The following is a 26,883-nucleotide window of genomic DNA, read 5'->3' as shown; positions in this document are numbered from 1 at the left end:
TCTCGGCAACGATCACCGTCACTAGAGTTTTTACCTGATTTACTGAAAAATAATCTATGGCCTGAATCAAAAACTGGGTATTGGAAGACATTGAACGCCTTGCAACAAACCTGGTCTGATCTTTATGTATTAATTGTTGTGCTGCTGGAGTGACACGGATCGCCCAAAGCTTCCTTAGTAATTTTTAGTCTGAATTAAGCAGGCTAATCGGCCTGTAAGAGTGCAGAGCTTTTGGGTTTTTATCCTTTTTAAGAAATGTAATTATTATTGCTTCTGAAAAGGTGGAAGGGATCTGGCCCCCACTTTTAATAAAAATAAATAAATCAACTAGAAATGGAAGAAGTTCATTTGAAAATGTTTTAAGAATTCTGTATGTAACCCATCATTACGGCAAGCTTTTGCGTTGGGCATTAACATTAAAGCTTGTTGAATCTCCAAGAGAGTTATTGGCTTCAACATCGCCTGATAATTCGATTCCGATAGAAGAGGCAAAGTCAATGAAGTGTTGTACTGACTGGTAAGGTTCTCTGATACCATATATTGAGTCTGGTAAATTTGAGAATAATGTTGAAAAAAAAGTTTTTGAATTTGTTCCTGGTCAGTGACCTTCTGGCCTGTGATTGGATGTTCTAAATAAATAACTAATTCCTTCTCTTTTTTTAGTCTAGTTGACCAGGCAAGAAACTTGCCGATGTGTTGATACTCCTCATATCTTTTTTGTGGGTACATGCAGAATTTTTTTATTTCTTCAAGCGTAAAGAAGTCCTTAAGATTTTGTTTTGCAGTGGCAATTGAACATGGCTCTATCTCGTACCCATTGTGTTGTTCCCCAATTCTAATAGCATTTTCTAGAGTGGTCTGTAGGTTTGCTATCTGTTTGATACGTTGCTTATGTTTTCTTGCTTTTAATGCTCTGTTCCTTCCCCTTAAGGTTGCTTTAAATGCCTGCGATGTTGAAGCTGTTGTGCCTTGGTTTGGCACTTAGGTAGTCACAGCCACAGTGACCGCCATAACTTGATTCGCAGCCCAAAAACAAAAAGCTGTGTTACTCATCCTCATCCCAGCCCCCCTGATTGTAGTCTCAGTTTTCGTTGGAGGATCTCTTTCGCCTGTTCCACTGAATGTAGAATTTGAAACTGTCCTTTGACAAGTATTTTTAATTTAGACTGTTGGGCTATAGATGCCTAGTATCCTGGATTCTTTAACCCGTTAACTGGGGCCACGTCGGCCAACGGACGTGCGCAGCACTACCCAGGTAGTGCTCGCGACGGCCGCGTTGGCCGACAAATACACTCAACTGGTTAATTCATTCAGCATTGTTCTGAATTCACAGCGTTGTCTTGCGGCTTCCACTAACATGTCTGAATAGATGTTAAACCGAAATGTATCCTCTGTTTGAAATCCCTTCATTTTAATTGCAGCAGCTAGAATTAACCCCTTTATATAATAGTCTCCAAAATTAACAAGGAACATGCATGGATATTTGGCGTTAGGCTGCTGATGGAATGGGACATAATGAGCTCTCATGATCGAAAGAAAGTCACTACTAGACTGTTCAACTGGGATCGCATACTTTTGGATGAGATCGGAAATAAATTTAATGGGATCTTGCCCAGCTTCTTGCCCTTCCGGGAAACCCACAAAAGGCAAATTTGTCCTCCTTGACCTGTTCTCAAATTCTTCGAGCTTGATCTGGATTTCCTCAAGCTCTCTACTATGTTTAGACTGAGAATGTACTATTTTTTTCTGAACGTCCTCGAGATCAGCGATTCGCTGCTCTGCAAGGGCTAGTTTCTGATTTAACTGCAGTATATTTTCATTGATCTTCTCTAGCTGACCCTTGACTTCCTTGTGGGCTTTTTGCTGTACAGTCCTTAATTGCCTTATTTCCTGCAATATTTCACACAGGGTCACTTGTGATTTGAGGTTATCTACAACTACTTCTGTCAGGCGTTCCGTATTTTCCCCAGACTCCGTTTGTACATTTTCTTTGCCTTGTCCTATTGAATTAGAAATTTCATTTCGAGAGCCTGGCTGCCCCTTAGAAAGGTCCTGTACATTGATTCCAATCATCGAGAAGTTACTTCACTATGGCAATGGACTTAATGATGGAAAAGATTCAACTTGCAGTTGTACATCTTGAACTGCCACTGGAGATACAGCCACTGTCTTCACCGCTTTCTGCCCAAAATGCGGGTATGAGGGTTTGGATCCGAGGTTATTGGTTTGTGGTATCACTGGTGCCTCTGGAAGGGAACTATTAAGTTGAGCTACATCCTCCTGTGAAGACCTTTTCTGGGAATTTGATCTCCTTGTCTTGTCCCGTTGAGCAGCCTGGCTCTCCCGACTCAGATGAAGCCAGTAGTCTGTAGCGTGAACCGCTGAGATTAAGGCTGTCATTACTCTCCTCTATATTGGCTTCCAGATTCTCTGGGCTTAGCGTTTCTAACTGTTTGTTTGCTACCCCGCGTTTTCAATGCTTTATTAGTCTCTGAATTCTTGGCTGGGGTGTGAACTTTAACTGACCCATCGCATGCAGTCAACCTCTTCATTATACCTGCTTATGGCAAGGTTATATGAGACTACTGCACTAAAGCACTTGCGGGTATCGCAGGGAGGATATGAAGGCCATATGGTAACAAGCCGTACCCAACAGCTAGGAAGGGGTGCCTCCGCAACATATCTGGCTCACTACCGATACTAAGAACTGGGGATACAACACTTTTAAGCCAAAAAAGAGAAAAGCAAAGCAAAAAAAAAGCCACCCCCCCCAACCAGAGCTGCTAAGTCCAGGTTGTATCTTGAAGCAGCTTCTGAGGTCACAGTAACAGGCGCTCCACAGCCCAGGATGGAAAAGATACGTGGGGCATCCTGTACTCTTGTGGCTTAATGTCGGTAGCCGCAGAGAACTAACAGGGGGAGCGGTCTTACTATGGTAGGTACCAAGAGGCATTTGCCAATACCTATAAACCTCTAACCATCTTTGGGTATGAATATAAAAAGATCGACTTAGGAAATCTTCCCATGTGCATTATATACACACACATCCTGATTCGTTCTTCTTGTGAACCAGAATATGGATTCACTACCCAGGTTGCTTCCCAAGCAAAGGACACAGTAATCCTCTGAGTAGACATGAATATCTAGACAGGACAAGAGCCAGCCTCATTGCCAGATAGGGTGATAGGAACATATTTAGGAATACAGTACCCTGCTTAAATGCAGTTTTTCCTTAAAACATAGCAGTTACAACAATGTCATTACCTGCATTGGCAAGAAAATTGCATAAAAGTACTGGACTCACAACCTTTTATGTGTTGACAGGTACCAGATACCGCTAATGTCAGACACATTCTTACCCAGAACTCCTTTATCTGCCATGCTTGATATAAACTAACTGTATACACAAAACAACATCAGGTGTTTGTGAGCTTTAAAAACATCTTTACTTCTGCATGAGTTACATTTTACTCAATAATCATCACCTCAAATTTGTTTTAGTAATGATTAAATACAAATGTTTTTTAACTTTCACATTTGGTGCGATAAAAGAAAGGACAATCCACATTCAACTCGATGGATATACAGTTAAAAATATTTGAAAAACTTATGAAATATGGAAAGATAAATCAAATATACATTGTGATCACGCAAAATTTATACATGAACTAGGCTAAAATTACGTCTTCACCAATCCAAGATTTTACAAGACCAGAGCATTACATTCACAGGAAGTGCTCTTAGTACTGGAACGTTTAAAGGGTCCAAAGGTATCTAATATGGACTTCCAATAGTTTTTTTAGAGAAATTAATTTATACGTCCATATTGACACTTGTTGAACTAGGATCCCCTATTGATCCCGGTCTACACGTTTCAAACCCACACTTTCTTTGGGGTTCTCTTCAGGACAAGGGTTTGATGAATTCTTAGGGGCCACGACAAAACGTTTTGATTCAGACTTATCAGTTGGCAAGGTTATTAGGGATTTGTATTCGTGCACCAAATCAAAGGAGGAGGAGAGGCTTTTCTGGATTGTTCATGTTGTTCTGAGACACTGTAATTTTTATTTGTTTAGGCGAGGATTTTGGAGCAAAGTGTGATTCCTTTACAAAAAGCTTGTTAGGGCTCCCTCTGGATCACATCGTCCTCCTGCCACATGGATATGTGACAGGAGGTCATGATTATGGAGTAAAATGTACCTCATACAGAAGTAAAGATGTATTTAAATATGACAACAACCTGATGTTGTTTTGTGTATACAATTGTCTAAAATGTACCTCATACAGAAGTAAAGATGTGTTTAAATATGACAACAACCTGATGTTGTTTTGTGTATACAATTGTCTAAGGCCCAAGGTGGTTGTAGGTAAGGGCCAAACCCCCCAATTCACACTGATATGAACTAACAGCAGAAAGTACAGCTATACTAAAGGGACCAACGTTCCCATATTGATACCTCATGGCCTCACCATGAAAACATTACACTGAATGTTGGAGTTTTGGTTCTTCAACATGTGCCCCTGTACATGGAACTATACTTCCATTTCTAAGCAGATACATTAATACGCGGGAACATTTATATACTTAGCCACAATAAACATGTGTATATGAGACCATGTAAATATTGCAGTTTCAGTCCATATAGGGGCTTATGCCTGGGACTAAAATGTTACTGTGTCATGTGTATATATGTTTGCATGCATATCACTATATATTTAGATGTGTGGGTATTCCTCTATATATGCATAAGTTAATTCTACTCATTTGTTACAAAATACAAAAAAAATATTCCCTACAACCTTTGTCCCATACTTCCTCCCCCTTCTGACTCAACCCAAAACTCCGACCACTAGAACTTCCGAACATCCTTTTCAAATTTCTCATTCTCCTTCCTTTTCAGCCAATTTACAAAACTAAATGGTACGCATGGCCACTACTCCCACTAACAACACTCAAATTCCCTTTTCTAATCCCATCAGTCAAACCACTTTATTCGGCTATCAAAAGCCATAAAAGTACACCACAAACAACAATTATCATACAAAGAATACCTACAGTAATTTTTTTTTTGAAAACTTTATTTTTGTTGCAGATTTATTTCACATACAATAAAACAAAGATGCCGACAGTGCCATTCGTATCTATCATAAACTTCAATCCTACAGTTGAGTATCACACAGCCCATCAGCCCACATCCCGAAGGCCGGGCGGCAGTAGGTGGTAACGCGTCAAAGCAGACGGAGAACATAGCAATGCATCTGTACGGCAGAATAATCTGACCTGCTTTTGTCTTTTTTTTTTTTTTTTTTTAGGTTACCCCCCAACTCCCCGAAAGAGCCCCCCCCCCAAAAAAAACTGGCATCTAGTGGGAAAAACCATGTGTGTACTGTTCGTTCACCTCAGTGTGGCTCTCCTAGGGGCAGAAGAGACAGCAACGATTGACCAAAGTAAGAAGGAAAACCTTCCTGGATTGAAACACAATATCAGCAGGAGTGAGCATATACGTGCGTGGCGGGCCAGGCCCTACACCAATTTAGTACTCTCCCTCCCCCTCCTCACCACCCTCACTCTCGGATCCCGTACCCTCCGGGGTGAACAACTCCGCACTCGTGCCCTCCGAATCCTCAGCAGTCGCTCCCACCACACGCATCATTCTCCACGCAAGTAGGTCGTCTTGTAGCCTCTCATCCCTACGCACTTGTTGCATGAAAGTTTCCTCCGCTAGGGTCCACTCCCCTACATCTCTAAGCCACTGTGACACCTCTGGAGCCCTCTGTCCCATCCATGTAATTGCTACCCTTCTCCTCGCCAACACCAATAGCAGTTGTAACATCTTATATGACAGGTTACGTTTCTTGGGTTTGGGGACCAAGGCTAACAAACAATGTAGGGGAGTCAGCTCCATCCGGAGACCGGTAATCGTACGAATGTGCTCCACCACTGACCGCCAGAATGCTTTGGCCAACGGGCAGTCCCAGGCCAGATGGAGAAAGGCCGCTCCCGCCGCACCACATCTAGGACAATCGTCCCTTTTTTCCGGGGAAATACGTTTCAGGGTGACCGGCGTCACATATGTGCGGTGCATACCTACAGTAATTTAAGTACATTTTGGGTTCAGTAGACTATGCCAAATACAAACAATAAAAAATACCGATTAAAAAAGTGTCTTATAAATCATTGATCAGGCAATAAAAACAGTTATATCAATATACAAAATCAGACAACTTTTTAAGGTTTCAAGCACCCTTTCTTCCTATGTCTAACTGCCGCAACCAAGAAATTTGCCACATTAAAAATCTCCCAGGGGTTATTTAACAACTGCAAATATAATAATGCAGGTCTAACTTGCACAAAACCCCTCCCCTTTAAAATAGGACTTAAAAACGTTCTCCTCATGGAGCTAAAATGCTCGCAAAACATAATAAAATGAATGGTGTCCTGTGTTGAAAAATTGTCACATGTACAGGGGCCTAAGTCATTTACCCTACTCCACCCCTTTACATCTGCTAAAAGACAGTGAATAAGATTAAAACTAAACCTGGTTAAAAGAAATCGGTCAAAAGGCTTTGTAACAATTGTCAGGTACATTTCTATACATGGGACTGTTTTTAAGATGAAATGAGCTTTCACTGTAGGTTTCACAATCTCCAGCGCCTCTCTCTCCGCAGATCTCATGTTAAAAAATTGTACTTTAACCCATACCTGGTCCTCCTTCACTATCTTTTCTGGGTGGAAACAAGTTCAGTTCATCCCAATTTACCCAACACTGACTTTACATTTTGTATCCAATGTATTTTACTTACATTGTCCAGCGTTACACAGTCTCTGACAATTTCTCTGTTCAGTGTCAGTTCTGTATTAATCCATGTCTTGAGCCAACAAGGACCCAACCCAATTAGGTCCTCGACAAAACCACTACCCAACTCCTGATGAATAGCGTAGGTAGGGGTAGATTGGGGAACTGCCAGTAGATATCTCATAAATTTATTTTCAACTTGCTGAAGTTCTACTACTGATTTATATCCCCAAATCGCAGACCCGTACCTTGCTATAGCAATACTTTTAGATCTATAGATTTTGAGCAGAGTTTCAAGGGGCTTCGCACCTAGTCGAGATATAAAACCTTGTATAGCAGCTACGGACCTAGACATTGCGTTTTTTTCGCTCTTAATTCGGGATTACAGGAGCCTCGCTTATCGAATAAAACTCCCAAATAAGAGAAAGAGGACACCCTTGACAACTCAGACCCTTCACAAAAAAAAGGATTTGAATCTTTTCGGCTTTTGCACCATTATCATGGATTGTGATTTGGTTTTATTAACAATAAGGTCCAAAGATTGCATAAAGGACCCAAACAAATCCAAAAGTCTCTGTAAACCAACTGCAGTGCGGCCCAAAATAACTGCATCATCAGCATATAAGAGAGCAGGAATAACCCTGTCTCCTATACGTGGAATATCTAAAGTGGCAGTGCTAAGGGAGGTATTTAAATTATTTATATATAATGTAAAAAGAAAAGGGCTAAAATACACCCCCGCCGTACACCTTTATCAAGTTTAAAGTGCTTAGTGCATTTACCATCTTGGGTAACTCTAACCCTAGCATAAAGACCCTTATGAAGATCTGTTAAGAAATAGACTAAGCAACGGTCCACCTGCATACCTATCAATATTGTCCATAACTTTGATCTATTTACAAGATCAAAGGCAGAGGATAGATCCATGAAGCCCAGCTGTAACGTACCTTGTTTTGCTACTGTGTATTCCTCAGCCAAAAGGTGCAAATGTAGTCACTGATCTACAGTGCTTCTACCTTTTCTAAAACCATATTGACAATCTGATAAAATTCCAGTATCGTCCAACCAATCAGAAAGTTTATTTAAAATGCCTCTACCAAAAACCTTAACCACAGAATCAATCAGGGAGATAGGTCTATAACACCCTGGATCACCTCTGCCCCTTTTTAAAAACTGGAATAATGGTAGAGAGAGACCAAGATGACGGAAATCCCTGCGTACTGGCTGTATTTAAGAGTATGGTTATAATTTTTGCCCAGAGATGCAGGGTTTGTTTATATAAATCAACCGGAACACAATCAGGACCAGGGGCCTTATTACTAGTTGTTTGCGAGATAGCCTTCTCCACTTCAGTTTCTGTAAAATTCAATGAAGTGTTGCCCCAATTTCGACCCGGGAGCACAGGAGGGCTCCTCCCGCCTGAGATATTACATAAATAGTATTAAAATGGGAGTACCACTGATCCTCCGTAATATTACAATTCTAAAGGCGTATTATTTATTCCTGTGAAAAAAGGTTTAACTATAGCCCAAAATCTAGCACTATCCCTATGAACCTCAACCGAAAGCAGCTCGTTCCAGGACTCATCATTTCCTGTTTCCGGTGATTGATCGTACATTTATAGGACTGCCTCAGTTGGGTTATAAGAACTCGATCTCTTGGGACCTGCTTCAGGGCAGAAATAAGCTCTTGGTGAGCTTTCGAGCAATCGTGATCAAACCATTTCTCACCCTCTTTAGTATAGCTTCTACTAGGACTTGTTAAACCAGATGCCACCTGTGCACAAATCTCTTCAAATGCCAATAAGACATCTACTCCCTCATTTTCATAACTAAGACATATGTTAAAACTCTTTTCAGCTTTATGCATTAAATCGCGAAGGAAAAGCTCTGGAATTACACTAGTCCATTTTAACCTTCGTCCCTGATCTGTGGTCTTTAAACATATACAGGTGGGATGTTGTCCCTGGCTCTCTTTAAGGCTGATTGCCCTGCTTAACTCAAGAGTAACAGGATTATGATCACTAAATACGGACCATAGGGCACCATAATTGATCACTTAAAAAAGTAATACCGGAGAGATACAAATATAATCAATTATAGATTCCTGCCCTCTTGCCTTAAAAGTAGGGATCCTTCACCCCACAATATTAGTATTGGGCTGGCATAGGTCAGCTACAGCCAGGTGGTCCTCCAGGCATTCTCCTTGAAGGCTGTGCTCAAAGTGACAATTAAGGGAATCCTCTGGGCCTAGATAATCTACAACATGGCAATCCTTCATGCACAAATGAACATTAAAATCTCCCAAAATGATAATGGAATAAGAGGTGTATAATCATTTAAAAAACCTTTTAAAATACATAAATGCTCATTTGGGGATTTAAACTCAGGTAAATTATAGAAATTTACAATTAACAGTTTCATAGAATTTACGTTGTTAATTTCTACAGCTAAACAATTGGTAGAACCTGTATTCACAGTGCAGTGTTTTCCCAACAATTTTTTAATGATATTAAAATTAAAAGTCCCCCCCTTTGCTCTCCCTGCGGCCGAGGGCCGGCTCAAAATATGATTTATAGCCATCAACCAGAAATTTTCTTCTCTATCCCACGTCTCTTGTAATCCCACTATATCATGGGTTTTAAGGAAATTAATCCATCTGGGTTCCACACTTTTTGTTCTAAGCCCTGCTATTTTCCACCTTAACCCGTTGGCCGCTGCCGCGATTTCGCGGCAGTGCGTCTGTTTTAAAAAACGGGCGGGGCTGCATCGGCCATTGAACGTGCGCAGCACCAGCCAGGTAGTGCTCCGAACGTTCAACGGCCGACGGCAGCACTTAACGGGTTAAGATCTTACAATTCAAGTTATTCTCCACCTTTTCCATAAAAACACCTTCTTCCCCCTCCCCTCCCACCTAAACGGGGAACTTCAGTCAGTCATTTTCATCCTAACGGCTAAATGGTAAAAACCTGTTATAACACACAAAACCGCTCCCCATTGCCTCCTCCCCAGGTGGTCTAAACAACGATTTCATGGGAAATGGGCCTGATTTTTTAGTCAAACTATTAAACTGGGCCTTCCTAGGGCCTAGCCTCAGCGATTGATCTGTCTTCGTTTTTACAAGAGTGGAATTCCACCACAAGCTCCTACACAGAGACTGTCCACCCTCTGGGGGCGGATAAAAAAGCCCAATGGTAGGGCCCTTATGCCCCCTGGGCCTGCAGTGGAACCTCCCTGGAAGAGCATTCCCACTATCCCTATATTATCAAAATTGATGACAATATAGTCGCCTTCTCCTTCTTTGGCCCTCTGTCCTACCCAACCAACTCGTCTGGCCATTATGATATGGACTGGGGCCCGCACCCTATTTGCTGAGTGTTGTTTACACCAAAACTTGGTTTTACGTAGGAGATCCTCAGTGGATTCCACTCCATTCGTTTTAAATGGGGGTACTCCTGTAAGGACTGCAACAAGGGGGTTGGCCTCAGGTGGAAGATTGAGTCTACAACTATTATATCGATTACGATCCCCTCTGGTCTCATGACACTCACCTAATTCCTTAGGATGTTTATTCACAGGCGGGGTATAGTCATGTTGCCTACCCCCATCACCCTCCCTTGAATTCTGGGTGAAAGTTGACCTGGGCGGTAGAGTACCCCCCCCACCCCCCGCAATGGGATCAGACTGAGATTACATTACTGCCACTTGAATTGTCCATAACAACATCCGCACATTTTTGCTTTTCCCGAAGCAAAGAAAAATTCCTGTCCATTAATTTTCTAATCCATTTCCATTATTGCTTTTCTAATCACACCACTACTAACCACATGAGAACTCTAGAGCAAAAACTATAACAAACCTACCACAACTAATCTACAAGGTAAAAAGGAAGGATATATTACTTATCTACTAACTATTTAACTCTAATGTTGGGTTCTGGAGTAGAGTACTACTCGCCGCAAAGAGCTTCAACACCTTGTCAGGGCTAGTAGGCACTATACCAGTACAATTTACAATTACATTAGAGATACAATTATTTGCTTCACTGAGTACTTGTTTAAATCTTACTGTCAATTTGTAGGTGTCTTCTTTTTTATTTTTAATAGTATTGCTTTTATAACTTATTTTCAAGTATGGCTCTTGCTTGTTATGGTTGTTAGTGTTAATAAACCGCATTGAAAGATTTCAACAAACAAATTAAAACACCAGTGTTTGATGGATACATCTGCCTGTGGATTCCTCACCTTTTGAATTGCCCTTGTGCCAGCATTCCACGGAAACTTTTCTTTAGCTCTCCCACTTCGATGAGGACATCACAATAGCACGACTCCGCTTGGGACTCCGTATGACGGCGTCGGAGCCATAATAAGACCTCGTCGGCGCGTTGACGTCAGTTTCCTTTTTTCCATGCTGTCGGAGTGTAATGTTTTTTTCTAGGTTTCTCCATTTATTTGTAGTCATGCTTTGTTGCAGTTATGCAGAAACTGTTTCTTTGATAATGGTTGCTCAGAAGAAGCCAGGCTTTAAACCATGTACGGAATGTAGGGGGGGGGCATATGTCTGTTACAGACCCCCACGAAGGCTGCGTTTGGTGTTTGACCACTATATCGGAGAGTGTTCTTCGTTGCATCGGATGAATCCGAAGGCAATTAAGGAAATGCAGGCAAAGTTGTTCATGGCCCGAGCGAAGAAGAAGAGGGGTCAAAAAAAGGACCAAGTCGAGGTCAAAGTTGCCGACTCAAAAACTTCTCCAAAATACTTTCTATATCACATGCAATAAGTCTACAATATACAGAAATCCATGAATCAGACCAGAATTTTTTTGTCATTTATTCATCTAGTACAAAATTATATATTTATAATTTATAGTACAAAAAGATTGTTTTTATGTAAATCTTTTTTTATAATGACATGGAAAATGGTTCATACAATAATGTAGTTGTGAGCACCCACAAGTACGAACAATCAATCCGTATTTAAAATGTAATACTGCACAAGCATGAAGAACAAACACAATCACAATACAATAATAACAGGGACAACAATTATCAAAAAACTATACAAAACACTAGACAAAAACAATAATTACCTCCCAAACAATGAGAAAAGTCACAATAAATCGAAATTGTTACTCAGTGTGTAAATATTAATAACAGTGTGAATGTTGGATCTAACTGACAGAAAAACGCTGAGGCGCGTTTCGTAAGTTAGCTGTTGATGATATCAACCTACATCAGGGTGCTGTCTGTACAAATAACTACTGTGGCAGGAGGCATCCATACTAATTAGAATCATACAGAGCTGTGCACTAGGCAAGGGGCTCACAATCTTCACAACCATTAGTTGTGAACTTAATATTCAGTAGATAAAAATAGGAGAGCATTGTGCCACAAATGCAAGATTCGTGTGTGAGGGTAAGTAGCTTGATCCCACCGGAACCATGAAACTATATCTTCGTTGGGATAGAGTTGAGCAAACAAGGCTCTGGGGGCAAGACCCAATGAACATTCAGAATACTGGTCCAACAGAAAGAACGAATACTTCAGACTGAGGAGTCTTGAAAAGTAGGATCTAGACGGGGGCAGCATCTCCTCCAGGCCTGACAACAGCTTTTCAAGACTCTTCAGTCTGAACAATTTCGTTCTTTCTGTGGGACCAGTACCAAATCAGAGTACATCCCTCACCCTGCAGTAACAGGCTCTGAGCATCCCCGGAAGCCTACAACGAGGCACCTGCAATGCACCAACAGGTACTTGCATCAAATGCAATGCACCAAAAGGCCTTACCATTCCCTGTCCTAGACAGAAAGACATTGAGCATCATCTGATCTGCACTGACATTTCTTGAGTATACCCTACACCAAGTGACTCCTAGCATCACAGAGGCCAAAAATACCACCTCCTTGCAATTATGGGTCGGCCCTAAGCATCATAAGCTCTGATGCCTGAGAATCGCCGACCCCACACTAAGATGCCCAGAGCATTCCTGGCCTCTCCCAGAGAAGCATTAGAAAGTCCAGTCCTGCATCAAAGGTCTGCAGCCAGAGCATGCCCAGTTATGTATTAACTCGCTCAACAATGCTTGCCCTGTAGACACAGACACTGAGCATCCGATACGGTACACCTACAGACTACAGACAGTACAGGACAAGAGAGGGATTCAACCAGATTCAATTCCAGCAGCCACTTCTGAGCCATAGCCACGATCCGGCCGACCGAAGGAAACATGCTGAATTTGTCCAGGTATAATTATCCTACACTAGGACACAAGCGCCCACACGTTGTCTGCTTTTTGTTAGGACCAGCAACCTGAAGGCAACAAGAGGGCTTTCTATGTTTAAGATCCATCTGGGCTCAAACAAGAGCCTAATTTAAAGGGCCATCAGCCCTTCTTTTTTCCCAAGTTGTCATCCTGGCTGTGAGCTATTTGGCTATCTGAAGCCTAACACATACATGTCAATTACACCAATAATTTAAATGGCACTAACAAATGTATTTTTAAAAAAAATTCTTTTATAGCCTATACATTCCACTGTAGGATATCAGGGGCTTTACATCACACAGAGAGAGACAATAAATCATACAAGCTTTTACAGTAATATATAGGAAGTGCTACATAAAACAATGAAGGTTATAAGGTGTAGGAGTCCCATATCGTCCATGCTTGTAGACATTTGTTAAGAGTGTATGGTCGGGAGACAAAGAAAATCAAAACGTGGTGAATAGGGCTGTCTGTACTAATAATCCTTTATTACTAACCAAAGGAGCCCTCTGTGGAATTTTAGAATAACAACTGATTGAAAATAAACAACAAGGATCTAAACCTATGACTTGCAGTTTGCATGCAGCTCCTTTATGTCGGTTCATCATAGCTCACTGCACTATATTAGAAAGACTGTAATTTATTAACTGGAAGCAACAAAAAAATGTGTCAAAATCAGTAACTCGCTTAGCTATCGACATGTAATTAATGCAGTGATCTGTATGTTACAAGGAGTGCTTTGCAGCATGCATATTAACCCCTCTATGCTAATTTAGGCGTCAAAACGGAGACTAGAGGAAACATCTCTCTCCAGCAAGTGCATTAACCACTAGAGTTCTCTACCTCAGAGGTCTTGCCCCCCTCCAACCCTGTAATAGCACTTAGCATTATTTGCCCTGCATTGGGACCATGGTCATCACTTTCCGTGTACCATAGACAAGTAGTCCTGCCCTGCACAGAAACCCACCCAGCGCAAGGACTGGCCCGAGATGGCCGAATCCCCTGCCGCCCAATCGACAGACGCTGGTCACGCTCTGCTCCGAGGGCATTCACTAACATACTCTATTTACACCAGGCTCTCGCCAACTCCTGACCAAAGGCTCCCAGAGTATCCACTAAAACGAGAGGCCCTGCCTGACATCGCCTCGCCATGAGGCCTGAACATTACTGCCCTGAGCCCTCTTCTCTGAGATATCGCGTCCGATTGCCATGAGAGGCCCAGGCAGCTCTGATGAAGGCGGGGAATCCCACGGGACATTAATTGAAGTTTGTTCTGTGGAGCAGCGAAGAGAGGGGCTGAGCCGCCCAGACCTTGAAAGTTCAGACTGGCTTTGAAGGGGTGCTGCGGAGCCAGCGCGGTTTATTTATAAAACACACCCAGGGGCAGTGCACATCCGAGCACGGGAGGGGGCCGCAGAAGGACTCAAACTTAGTCTGAGGACATAAGACGTTTATTAAGAAATACTGTGCTTAAGAGCAAGCTTGGCTGCAAGCTTAAAAGGACAAAGAGGAAGTCTGTGGCTTTGTGGGGGGGAAAAAAGCAGGACAACATGCGAGCAGAAGAGGGGAGGGGAGGGGAGGTCTGGACTGGCCCAAATCGGGCATGGACGGTGAGCAAACTTAAAAGAGGGCAGTTTGGAGTGAATCAGCAAGTGGCACAGGGAGCGAGTAAGGGACGCTCTGCCGTAAGTGGGCAAACGGAAGGGTCCGCTGGTGGCCCCAATGCAGGACACTAGGACAGTGTGAATAAAAGAGGAGTATTCAGCTGGATAACCCCAGTGCAGGGCAGTGTGGATAAAAGAGGAGTAATCAGCTGGTTTAAGTGTGTCCGAGAGGAGCGGAGCTGGAACTTGCAGTGCAGTATGGATCAGGCAGCAAAACAACACCCACATGAGCCTCTTGCCAACGTGAAAGGGATATGAACCAATGGGTGGTTCTACCTGATGTGGAATGGGGAGGGGAGGTTTCATTCCGGCTCACTCTTCCTGTAGCGGCAGCCCTCCTTGACACAACAGGCACTTTGGAACACTGCGAAGGCTGAACGCTAGATAACAAGGTGAAAGTGAAGTACTGCCATAGAATAAAGAAGTGCTGTATCCTTAAAAATCCAGAAGCTGTGAAATGAAAGAGAAAAACACTCATGAGATCTGGGTGTACGCCCATAACATCCACATCACACACCCAAGTAGCCAGTACGTTCTCTTCCCAAGTGGGGCTAAGTCCACCCTGGTCAGCCACCCTCTCATTCTGGAAATAGGTTTTATAACTCACTCACTAGCTGCGGTAGCACCTTCTCCAGATGTTCAATGTCAACAATTGGCACCTCCTCTGCTTCAGCCTGTCTTGCTGCCCGAGCGGCTGCCTCTAGAGAAGGAGTAAGGATTAAAAAAAGAGCAGCATTAGGCTTTGTACCTCCATGGAGAAGAAGGCCTGGCTAAAAAGGGTCTGGATACTGTGCATTCAGAGAGCAAGGAAAGGCCATAGAGTACGTGATTAGACTGCGTCTCCACAGGTCAAGAAAGGACCAAAACAGAAAAGGTTTCCAATCTACAGAGCAAGGAAGGACAGAAGAGAAAAGGGCTAGACTCTACAGAGCATGGAGGGACCAGACAGAATTGGTTAGGACTGTTACCTCTTGAGCAATAGAGGGCCACAGAAAATGGGGTTAGACTGCTAGCCTCCAGAGGGACCAAAGAGAATAGTGTTTCATTTATAGTGCAAGGAAGGACAGGAGAGCATTGTATGACTCTGCCTTTGCAGAATAAAAGAGGGCCAGAGAATGGGTAAAACACTGAGCAAGAAAGGATGAAAGAGAATATGGTTAGTCAATGCTTCTCTATAGGACATGAAGTGGTGAAGCAAGAAAGACACCACGACTCTACAGAGAGAATGGGTTAGGATTGTGTTCTCTCTTGAGAAAAGGAGGACAATCGAGGGAGGGATGAGAGCTGGCGTCAGGATCAGGACAAAGTTCAGGCAATTCTAGGCAGATGCCTAGAGCAACACCAGCAATGTGGCAGCAGAGTACCCCTGGACTACTAAATATGGCTTTATTGTCAGAGAAGATTGAGACATTAGTTTACTTTTAAGGTGATAAAAATACTGGACCTCTGAAAACTGATCAGAAAAAAAACAAACGTAAGCAGGAAAGGGAATACAGTTTTTGAAACATACCCCAATTTACCACATCACGCACAGAATAGACAAAAAGACTGCTTCTTTCCAGGCCATTGTTAAAAGTTCAGCTTTTGAGGGATACAAGTACTCTCATAGTTTGGATTGTTTATTAGGGTTATGGAGCGGGCTCATGGTTGTATAGTACTCAATTAATGGTAAAATGGGGCCAGCATTTGGGAACTGGGCCTTTTTGCAATATGAAGCTGCAAACTGATCTCCGTTATTTAATTGTTCAATGCTGACACAGACTCATGCTGGTGAACCTGGCAGTCCTAAACTCAGCAGCACACCTAAAAAATACCCTAAATAGCACCACCTCCATCCTCCGATTCGCATGCTGACTGACGATTTGTAGCCATTGCACCTAGAGAACAGCAATTACATCAAAATCCACACAAACCTGATAGTGGCTGGGTAAATCTTGCGCAACAACAACTGCTGTAATATTCTCCTAATAAAGCGGCTCAAGGGAACAGGGGGAAACGGCCACCAGCGCCCCCAAAAAAAAGAACTCCTCTGGGACCAGGGAGTTCAATAGCAAAGATAAATTATCCCCGAGCACATAGATACAAATTCTTAAATTGTCCCAAGAGAAAAGATAACCACAATCAAAAATTGTTCTTTCAAAGCTCATCAAATCAAATTCCTTTAATTTTCATTTCTTTTCTCTTCATATATCAACAAAATTCTTCATAATCTCCTTCAAATTGATATAGGAATGTAGCCAATACATCAAAGGACCAATGCCAACACGTGTTTCGTCAGAGGGTACAATTACCCAAATGACTTCTTCAGGGCAAAAGATTCAATCCGAATATGAAGTCAGGTAAACCAATTCCGGAAGATAGTAATTCCTCAAATATTACTGAGAACTCAATCCATTTTCTATCTCAGAGTTCTTCTTGTAGAGTAAAATATAATTAAGATCAAGGAGAGTGCTCCTCACGCCGTCAAAAAGGGTTCCGTTTTCATTGAGAGATTACATCAAAATCCAACCACCACAAAACTCTCAAATACTTGGCACACATCCTATGATCCTAGAAGAGAGACTTTAGAAGTAACGAAACCCTCACAGGGTGGAGTTTGATTTGGAGGGTGGAGTTGGAGAGTGGACTTGGAGGGTGGACTTGGAGGATGGAGTTGGAGGATGGAGTTGGAGGATGGAGTTGGAGAGTGGACTTGGAGGGTGAAGGGTGGAGTTGGAGGATGGAGTTGGAGGGTGGACTTGGAGGGTGGAGTTGGAGGGTGAAGGGTGGAGTTGGAGGGTGAAGGGTGGAGTTGGAGGGTGGAGTTGGAGGGTGAAGGGTGGGGTTGGAGGGTGAAGGTTGGACTTGGAGGGTGAAGGGTGGACTTGGAGGGTGGACTTGGAGGGTGGACTTGGAGGGTGGAGTTTGATTTGAAGGGTGGACTTGGAGGGTGGACTTGGAGGGTGGACTTGGAGGGTGGACTTGGACTTGGAGGGTGGAGTTGGACTTGGAGGGTGGAGTTGGACTTGGACTTGGAGGGTGGACTTGGAGGGTGGACTTGGACTTGGAGGGTGGACTTGGAGGGTGGACTTGGAGGGTGGACTTGGAGGGTGGACTTGGAGGGTGGACTTGGACTTGGAGGGTGGAGTTGGACTTGGACTTGGAGGGTGGACTTGGAGGGTGGAGTTGGACTTGGACTTGGAGGGTGGACTTGGACTTGGAGGGTGGACTTGGAGGGTGGACTTGGAGGGTGGACTTGGAGGGTGGACTTGGAGGGTGGAGTTGGACTTGGAGGGTGGAGTTGGACTTGGAGGGTGGAGTTGGACTTGGACTTGGAGGGTGGACTTGGAGGGTGGACTTGGACTTGGAGGGTGGACTTGGACTTGGAAGGTGGACTTGGAGGGTGGAGTTTGATTTGAAGGGTGGACTTGGACTTGAAGGGTGGACTTGGAGGGTGGACTTGGAGGGTGGACTTGGACTTGGAGGGTGGACTTGGACTTGGAGGGTGGACTTGGACTTGGAGGGTGGAGTTGGACTTGGAGGGTGGAGTTGGACTTGGAGGGTGGAGTTGGACTTGAAGGGTGGAGTTGGACTTGAAGGGTGGACTTGGAGGGTGGACTTGGAGGGTGGAGTTTGATTTGAAGGGTGGACTTGGAGGGTGGACTTGGACTCGGAGGGTGGACTTGGAGGGTGGAGTTGGACTTGAAGGGTGGAGTTGGACTTGAAGGGTGGACTTGGAGGGTGGAGTTTGATTTGAAGGGTGGACTTGGAGGGTGGAGTTTGATTTGGAGGGTGGACTTGGAGGGTGGACTTGGTGGGTGGACTTGGTGGGTGGACTTGGAGGGTGGACTTGGAGGGTGGACTTGGAGGGTGGACTTGGAGGGTGGACTTGGAGGGTGGAGTTTGATTTGAAGGGTGGACTTGGAGGGTGGAGTTTGATTTGAAGGGTGGACTTGGAGGGTGGACTTGGAGGGTGAACTTGGACTTGGAGGGTGGATTCGGAGGGTGGAGTTGGACTTGGAGGGTGGACTTGGAGGATGGACTTGGAGGGTGGAGTTGGACTTGGAGGGTGGACTTGGAGGGTGGACTTGGAGGGTGGACCTGGAGGGTGGACCTGGAGTTGGAGGGTGGACCTGGAGGGTGGACCTGGAGTTGGAGGGTGGACCTGGAGGGTGGACCTGGAGTTGGAGGGTGGACCTGGAGTTGGAGTGTGGACTTGGAGTTGGAGGGTGGACTTGGAGGGTGGAGTTGGAGTGTGGACTTGGAGTTGGAGTGTGGACTTGGAGTTGGAGTGTGGACTTGGAGTTGGAGTGTGGACTTGGAGTTGGAGTGTGGACTTGGAGTTGGAGTGTGGACTTGGAGTTGGAGTGTGGACTTGGAGTTGGAGTGTGGACTTGGAGTTGGAGTGTGGACTTGGAGTTGGAGTGTGGACTTGGAGTTGGAGGGTGGACTTGGAGTTGGAGGGTGGACTTGGAGGGTGGACTTGGAGGGTGGACTTGGAGGGTGGACTTGGAGGGTGGACTTGGAGGGTGGACTTGGAGGGTGGACTTGGAGGGTGGACTTGGAGGGTGGACTTGGAGGGTGGACTTGGAGGGTGGAGTTTGATTTGAAGGGTGGACTTGGAGGGTGGACTTGGAGGGTGGAGTTTGATTTGGAGGGTGGACTTGGAGGGTGAAGACTAAGAAGAAGAGTAGGCGGTGCACAACAAAATAGTTTGAAACTCGAGGAATAAATTTAAAGCGCGGATGGGTGCACTCCAGGGAGACGGTCCCGCTGGGCGTCTAGAAATATGAAACAGATGAGTGTATGCAAATGCTTGCAAATACATCCCCTGTATGAGGCACTCCTGAAATGTTCATCGAAATGATTGCAAAAGTAAATGTAGCAAGGTTGATTTATTCATCCATATTGTTTCATAGAATACAGTGTTCCAATGATATTTAAATCATATCATTAATTGATTCACAATGCGGCTTGTTCACATACTCCAATGCATTTCGGGCTGCGCGCCCTTTATCAAGGAGAACTAGAGAGGAAGAGATAAGCCCATGTTAAAGAGCGGAACGGAAAAAAAGGAAACATAAATGGATACATGCATGGAGGGTGAGGTGGTGATGGGTGGTGACGGGTGTGGGGTACCTAGAGAGTGGGTAGGTGGAGTGCTGTAATCAATACCCGATGATAGATGCGGTAGGAAGTGGTAGAAGCGCTCGTAATCGTGTGAAGGGAAAAGTGATATGACATGCAGGAAATGGGTGCTGTCGGACTACTCATGCAGGGTGAACCTGGTGAGACAGTTTAAATGAAGCCGGGTGTCGGAAGGTTTAATGAAAGCAAACGCGAAGGTTGGTGTGAGTAAGCGGCACTTACTTCGTGACGGGAAGCCGTTTCATCATCTGATGCATTCGTGCCAAGAAAGTGACGAGTTGTGGTGAGTCCCGTGAGGGGATGTGAAGAACGCTGCCATGGGTTCAGGGAAATAGAAAGCGGACTAGATACGAAGTGAGTGCAGGGGCCATCTTGGAAGGGGTTAGACTAATCGAAAGTGGCGGACATGATGGAGAGGGGTCGTGATGGGACATAGTAGAGAGTAGGTGACAGGAGTGGGTAAAAAGACGAGTGGATAAGAACAAACATAAGAGGTAAAACAAGAAAAAGGTAGCACGGTGGGGAATAAAAGCGGGTAGAAAAAAAGGAAAAATGGGTGAAAAATGAAAATTGAAGCAGATGGAAGATAATAAAGAGCAAGGCACTGTATAAAGACATATTAGAGATAACAACTATATTCAACGCGATCGTTTAATCCATGTGGTTTAAGTGTCTGTAAACGGTATATCCATTGTAGTTCTTTTTTGAGCAAGATTTTGCGGTTGTCTGTACCTTCGGTGCAAGCAATGGTTTCGAGTACAGTGAATTGCAGTTGGGCAATGGTGTGGCGAAGTTCAAGAAAGTGCATAGCAACGTTCGATTTCTCTTGTTTTGTACGAATGTTCGATTTATGTTCGTTAATGCGAACTTTAATTTTTCTTTCGGTCTTCCCAACGTACATTTTTCCACATGGGCATTTCAAGGCATAGATGAGGTTCATTGAATCGCATGTAGCGTTCACGTGTAGTTTGATGGCATGACCCTTCATAGGATGTTTGATCTGATTTCCTCTAATAATGCAATTACAGTTATTGCAGTTGAGGCATGGTTGGGTTCCTTTGTAGTTCTGGGTAATGGATGTGGGAGTGGACAGAATTTCCTTGATGTTCTTTCCTCTTGTGTGGGCAAACAGTGGTGGACTGTCAAAAATGCCCCGAAAGTCGGGTTCTAATTGTAGAATCGGCCAGTGGCTAAGAATGAATGTTTTAAATTTGTGGCTTGCTGTCGAAAATTTGGATACAAGAACAGTGCGTTCCTGTGGTGGTTTGTTGTACTTGGTAAGGCTTTGTTGTCGAGTAATCTTGGCTACACGTGTCTGAGCTTCATTTAGAATGTGTACAGGGTAGCCTCTGTCTAGGAACCGTTGATGCATTTCCTTAATGCGAACATGATAAATTTGTTCATCAGATGCCTTATTCGCAAATGCTTCGCGTGAAAAGAATAGTATCTGATGAACAAATTTATCATGTTCGCATTAAGGAAATGCATCAACTGTTCCTAGACAGAGGCTACCCTGTACACATTCTAAATGAAGCTCAGACACGTGTAGCCAAGATTACTCGACAACAAAGCCTTACCAAGTACAACAAACCACCACAGGAACGCACTGTTCTTGTATCCAAATTTTCCACAGCAAGCCACAAATTTAAAACAATCATTCTTAGCCACTGGCCGATTCTACAATTAGAACCCGACTTTCGGGGCATTTTTGACAGTCCACCACTGTTTGCCCACACAAGAGGAAAGAACATCAAGGAAATTCTGTCCACTCCCACATCCATTACCCAGAACTACAAAGGAACCCAACCATGCCTCAACTGCAATAACTGTAATTGCATTATTAGAGGAAATCAGATCAAACATCCTATGAAGGGTCATGCCATCAAACTACACGTGAACGCTACATGCGATTCAATGAACCTCATCTATGCCTTGAAATGCCCATGTGGAAAAATGTACGTTGGGAAGACCGAAAGAAAAATTAAAGTTCGCATTAACGAACATAAATCGAACATTCGTACAAAACAAGAGAAATCGAACATTGCTATGCACTTTCTTGAACTTTGCCACACCATTGCCCAACTGCAATTCACTGTACTCGAAACCATTGCTCGCACCGAAGGTACAGACAACCGCAAAATCTTGCTCAAAAAATAACTACAATGGATATACCGTTTACAGACACTTAAACCACATGGATTAAACGATCGCGTTGAATATAGTTGTTATCTCTAATATGTCTTTATACAGTGCCTTGCTCTTTATTATCTTCCATCTGCTTCAATTTTCATTTTTCACCCATTTTTCCTTCTTTTCTACCCGCTTTTATTCCCCACCCGTGCTACCTTTTTCTTGTTTTACCTCTTATGTTTGTTCTTATGCACTCATCTTTTTACCCACTCCTGTCACCTACTCTCTACTATGTCCCATCACGACCCCTCTCCATCATGTCCGCCACTTTCGATTAGTCTAACCCCTTCCAAGATGGCCCCTGCACTCACTTCGTATCTAGTCCGCTTTCTATTTCCCTGAACCCATGGCAGCGTTCTTCACATCCCCTCACGGGACTCACCACAACTCGTCACTTTCTTGGCACGAATGCATCAGATGATGAAACGGCTTCCCGTCACGAAGTAAGTACCGCTTACTCACACCAACCTTCGCGTTTGCTTTCATTAAACCTTCCGACACCCGGCTTCATTTAAACTGTCTCACCAGGTTCACCCTGCGTGAGTAGTCCGACAGCACCCATTTCCTGCATGTCATATCACTTTTCCCTTCACACGATTACGAGCGCTTCTACCACTTCCTACCGCATCTATCATCGGGTATTGATTACAGCACTCCACCTACCCACTCTCTAGGTACCCCACACCCGTCACCACCCATCACCATCTCACCCTCCATGCATGTATCCATTTATGTTTCCTTTTTTTCCGTTCCGCTCTTTAACATGGGCTTATCTCTTCCTCTCTAGTTCTCCTTGATAAAGGGCGCGCAGCCCGAAATGCATTGGAGTATGTGAACAAGCCGCATTGTGAACCAATTAATGATATGATTTAAATATCATTGGAACACTGTATTCTATGAAACAATATGGATGAATAAATCAACCTTGCTACATTTACTTTTGCAATCATTTCGATGAACATTTCAGGAGTGCCTCATACAGGGGATGGACTTGGAGGGTGGACTTGGAGGGTGGACTTGGAGGGTGGAGTTTGATTTGGAGGGTGGACTTGGAGGGTGGACTTGGAGGGTGGAGGGTGGACTTGGAGGGTGGAGTTTGATTTGGAGGGTGGACTTGGAGGGTGGACTTGGAGGGTGGACCTGGAGGGTGGACTTGGAGGGTGGACTTGGAGGGTGGAGTTTGATTTGAAGGGTGGACTTGGAGGGTGGACTTGGAGGGTGAACTTGGACTTGGAGGGTGGAGTTGGACTTGGAGGGTGGACTTGGAGGGTGGAGTTGGACTTGGAGGTGGACTTCAAGGTCACAGACAACTGGAGGACAATGGTCTTTGACGATCCGGAGGAACTAAGAAGATATCTACAAGGTCCGCCAGCGGAAGACATGAAGACCAAAGGCCCCAAAAGCCCTGGAGCGGCGAAAAGGAGCGCCTCACCGGACGATGAAGGAAAATCAGAATAAACACCAACATGGAAAACTACAACGGAACTACCTCATTGAAATCTACCTCAAGGACATATCCGCGCTCTCCTCACTCAAGACTCAAGACCAATGATCTATGCAAGTAGGAGACCCGGGCGACTGACACCACCCTGCCTCAGATACAGCAACTACCTCCGGAAAAGAGAAAGAGCGGGGTGACAAGGGAGAGACAATTGCGAAGAACGATAGACGCTGGACAATACACCTCGAGGCACCCGCGGCCAAGTGAGCAACGGCCGGATAAACAAGTGAATGACTGAGTATACTGCCTCAGGGATGAATGCGGAGCAGAGGGAACTTTGTCGTCGCACACCCACTCAGCAAGTAAGGGGGTTGGGGGGAGGCGGGGAAGGGGGGGGGGTGTGGGGTGCACATACATGGGCTATTTCTGTTTCTGTTTCTATCTTGTACCTATACCTATACCTCTCTATTGGAGCTCTGAGCACAGAAGGGTGAATATGCAATTACCAACAGGCAGGCTACGCATCAGCGCACAGGGAGGGGTCAGAGAGCGCACTACACCAGGCAACGACACACACGGGACTAAACCAGAAGGTCCGCTAGAGGCACACCACACAAGATGACACTCAACCAACATAACCACCTCACTGCTGATATCAAAGTAGTGTCCCTAAATGTGAAGGGTCTCAACCACCCGGTGAAGAGAAGAAAAACCCTAGAATACCTGGCAAAACTTAAAAGCGACATATATGTCCTACAGGAAACAAGACTAGAAGCGGAAGACATAAGCCGCCTCAAGGCGGGCTGGATAAGTGAAGTTATAGGATCACCTGCACAAAACAAAAAGAACGGGATGGTCACCATAATTAGCAAAAGATCAAAACTGGTACTGAAAAACTCACAGGCAGACGCAGAGGGAAGAGCGCTAGTGACGAGCCTAGCAAGGGGGGAGGAATCAATACACGTGGCCAATATCTATGGCCCTAACACAGAAGACAGGTCCTTCTGGGACAGGGTTGGAGAACAACTTGACACCCTCCCGATAGAGGAACTCCTCATAGTAGCAGGCGACATGAATCAGGTCCTAGACCCAGCTATCGATAGACACCCTCACAGACCGAGTCATATATTACAAGGGGGGAACACTCTGAAGAATCTCTGCACGAAACTCAATCTCAGAGACCCATGGAGACTTCAGAACCCCGATGGCAGGGACTACACGTTCTACTCAAACCCACATAACTCATACAGCAGAATAGACTATATCCTTATATCAGACACACACACCCACCTAATAGACCAAACAGAGATAGGCCCACGAACCATCTCTGATCACTCACACATCAGTCTGACGCTGACAGGCAAACACAACGAAAAGCAGACACGCAGGTGGAGGTTTGACGATGACCTGCTCAAGAGCACAACAGCCAAGGCGGAAATAGAGGCAGCAATAAAGGAATACCTAGAGATCAACGACACCCCAGACACGGACAAGAACACCCTATGGGACGCCCTAAAGGCCACAGTCAGAGGCAAAGTAATCAGCATTAAAGGCAGGCTCAACAGAGAGAGGAACAAAAAGATCAGAGTCTTAGAACAGGAGATCAAGAACCTGGAAACAGGGCACATAGCCAATCTAAAAGATAGGAACACCCTCACGACATTAACAAAAAGGAAGTATGAATTAAACAGAATCCTTAGCGAAAGGACAGGAGCCTGGATAAACAAGTACAAAGCCATAAACCTATGCACCGCCAATAGAGCAGGGAAGGTGCTGGCATCCTACCTCAAGGGTAAGCAAAAGCAACACTCAATAGCAGCAGTCAGAGACAACAACAACAAATCCCAGACAGCAAACAAGTAAATACTGCAGGCATTTAGAGACTTCTATGAACAACTCTACAAAAAAGACACTACCCTAGGCAGCGATGGAGGCAAAGCACTCCTAGAAAATATCACAACGCCAACGCTCACAGACGCACAACGAGATACACTAGAATTAGACATCACAAGAGCCGAGATAGACAGGGCGGTAGCCAGTTTCAAAGACAACAAAGCCCCAGGACCAGACGGATTCACAGCCAGGTTCTACAAAGAATTCCTACCAATACTTAAACCCACGCTGGCAGAGGTGTTCACACACTGCGTCCACAACGGCCACATTACACCGACAACGGCAGAAGCAAACATCATAGTCATACCCAAGGAAGGCAAGGACACACAACACCCCAAGAACTACAGACCGGTCTCACTCATAAATGTAGACTGCAAGATATATGCGAAAATTTTAGCGACCAGACTAAACGCGCACCTGCCCAAACTAATACATTGCTCGCAGGTGGGCTACCTGAAAAACAGAATGTCCCATGACAATACTAGACTGCTCTGCCACGTAATCAACCATGCCTCCAAGAGCAACCATGCTGCAGTAATGATAGCCCTAGACACAGAGAAGGCATTCGACAGAGTATCCTGGCCATTCCTAGACCAATGCATGCAGAAGTTTGGTCTGGGCCCTAACTATAGGAGGATGGTCCTGTCACTCTACAACGAACCAAAGGCGCGCGTAGTAGTTAACGGAGGAACATCAGACCTACTCCACTTAGAAATGGGCACAAGACAAGGATGCCCGCTGTCGCCAGCTCTCTTCCTACTAGCGATAGAGCCACTGCTCAATATGATTAGAACGAACGAAGACATAACGGGAATCCCGATAGGAGGTAAACTTTTAAGCTAGCAGCCTACGCTGATGACGTCCTTATCATAACTGAGAACCCAGAGAAGTCAATTAAAGGCCTCATGGACGCCATAGAGCAATATGCACAGGTATCAGGATACAAACTAAATAGGGAAAAATCCGAGTCCAAACCCCTAAATGTGCACACCACGAAGACTGTACTAGGAAACTCAGGACTGGTATGGCAGAAAAAAATCCATCAAATACCTGGGCCTCCTCTTCGAGAGAGATCTAAGATCCACACTAGACCAAAACGAACAAATGACGCTACGCAAAATAAAGGAAAGAGTAGAAGGATGGTCACCCAAATTCACCACATGGTGGGGAAGAGTAGAGACGGTCAAGATGATGCTCACACCTATAGTGAACTACATGCTCCACATGCTGCCGCTGATTAACACAGCGGACTTCCATAAAAAACTAGACAAGCTGCTCAATACCTTCCTATGGAAAGGGAAGAAACCCAGACTCAGCCTACAAAAACTTAGACTGGCCAAGGATCTAGGGGGCCTCAACATAACAAATTTCAAAACCTTCCAAACTGCGTGTATAGCGAAACAGGGGCTCTATTGTCTCACCCCCCAGGCAAGACTACACCCCAGCATGGCTCTCATTAGAGAGAAGACTACTAGGAGGTATGGAACCCATCGCCCTCCTCACAGCGACAA

The 26,883-nt window shown here is 44.5% G+C and overlaps 1 protein-coding gene across 1 annotated transcript in view; it reads right to left on the bottom strand.

The window, feature by feature from the left end:
* Positions 1-13,288: 13,288 nt before the first annotated feature.
* CENPX (centromere protein X) overlaps positions 13,289-26,883 on the bottom strand; it is a 175,650-nt gene continuing 162,055 nt past the window's right edge. The window contains exons 4-5 of the mRNA XM_078653781.1: positions 15,333-15,421; positions 13,289-15,171 (exon numbers count right to left, since the gene is read on the bottom strand). Of these exons, the coding sequence (XP_078509907.1) occupies positions 15,157-15,171; positions 15,333-15,421 (104 nt within the window). The 3' untranslated portion in view covers positions 13,289-15,156. The remainder of the gene's footprint in view (positions 15,172-15,332; positions 15,422-26,883) is intronic.

This window comes from Lissotriton helveticus, chromosome 7 (genome assembly GCF_964261635.1).
Source record: "Lissotriton helveticus chromosome 7, aLisHel1.1, whole genome shotgun sequence".
NCBI classification, from domain to species: Eukaryota; Metazoa; Chordata; class Amphibia; order Caudata; family Salamandridae; genus Lissotriton; species Lissotriton helveticus.
The sequence above is the reverse complement of the archived record's forward strand: the minus strand, read 5'-3'. Positions and strand labels throughout refer to the sequence as shown.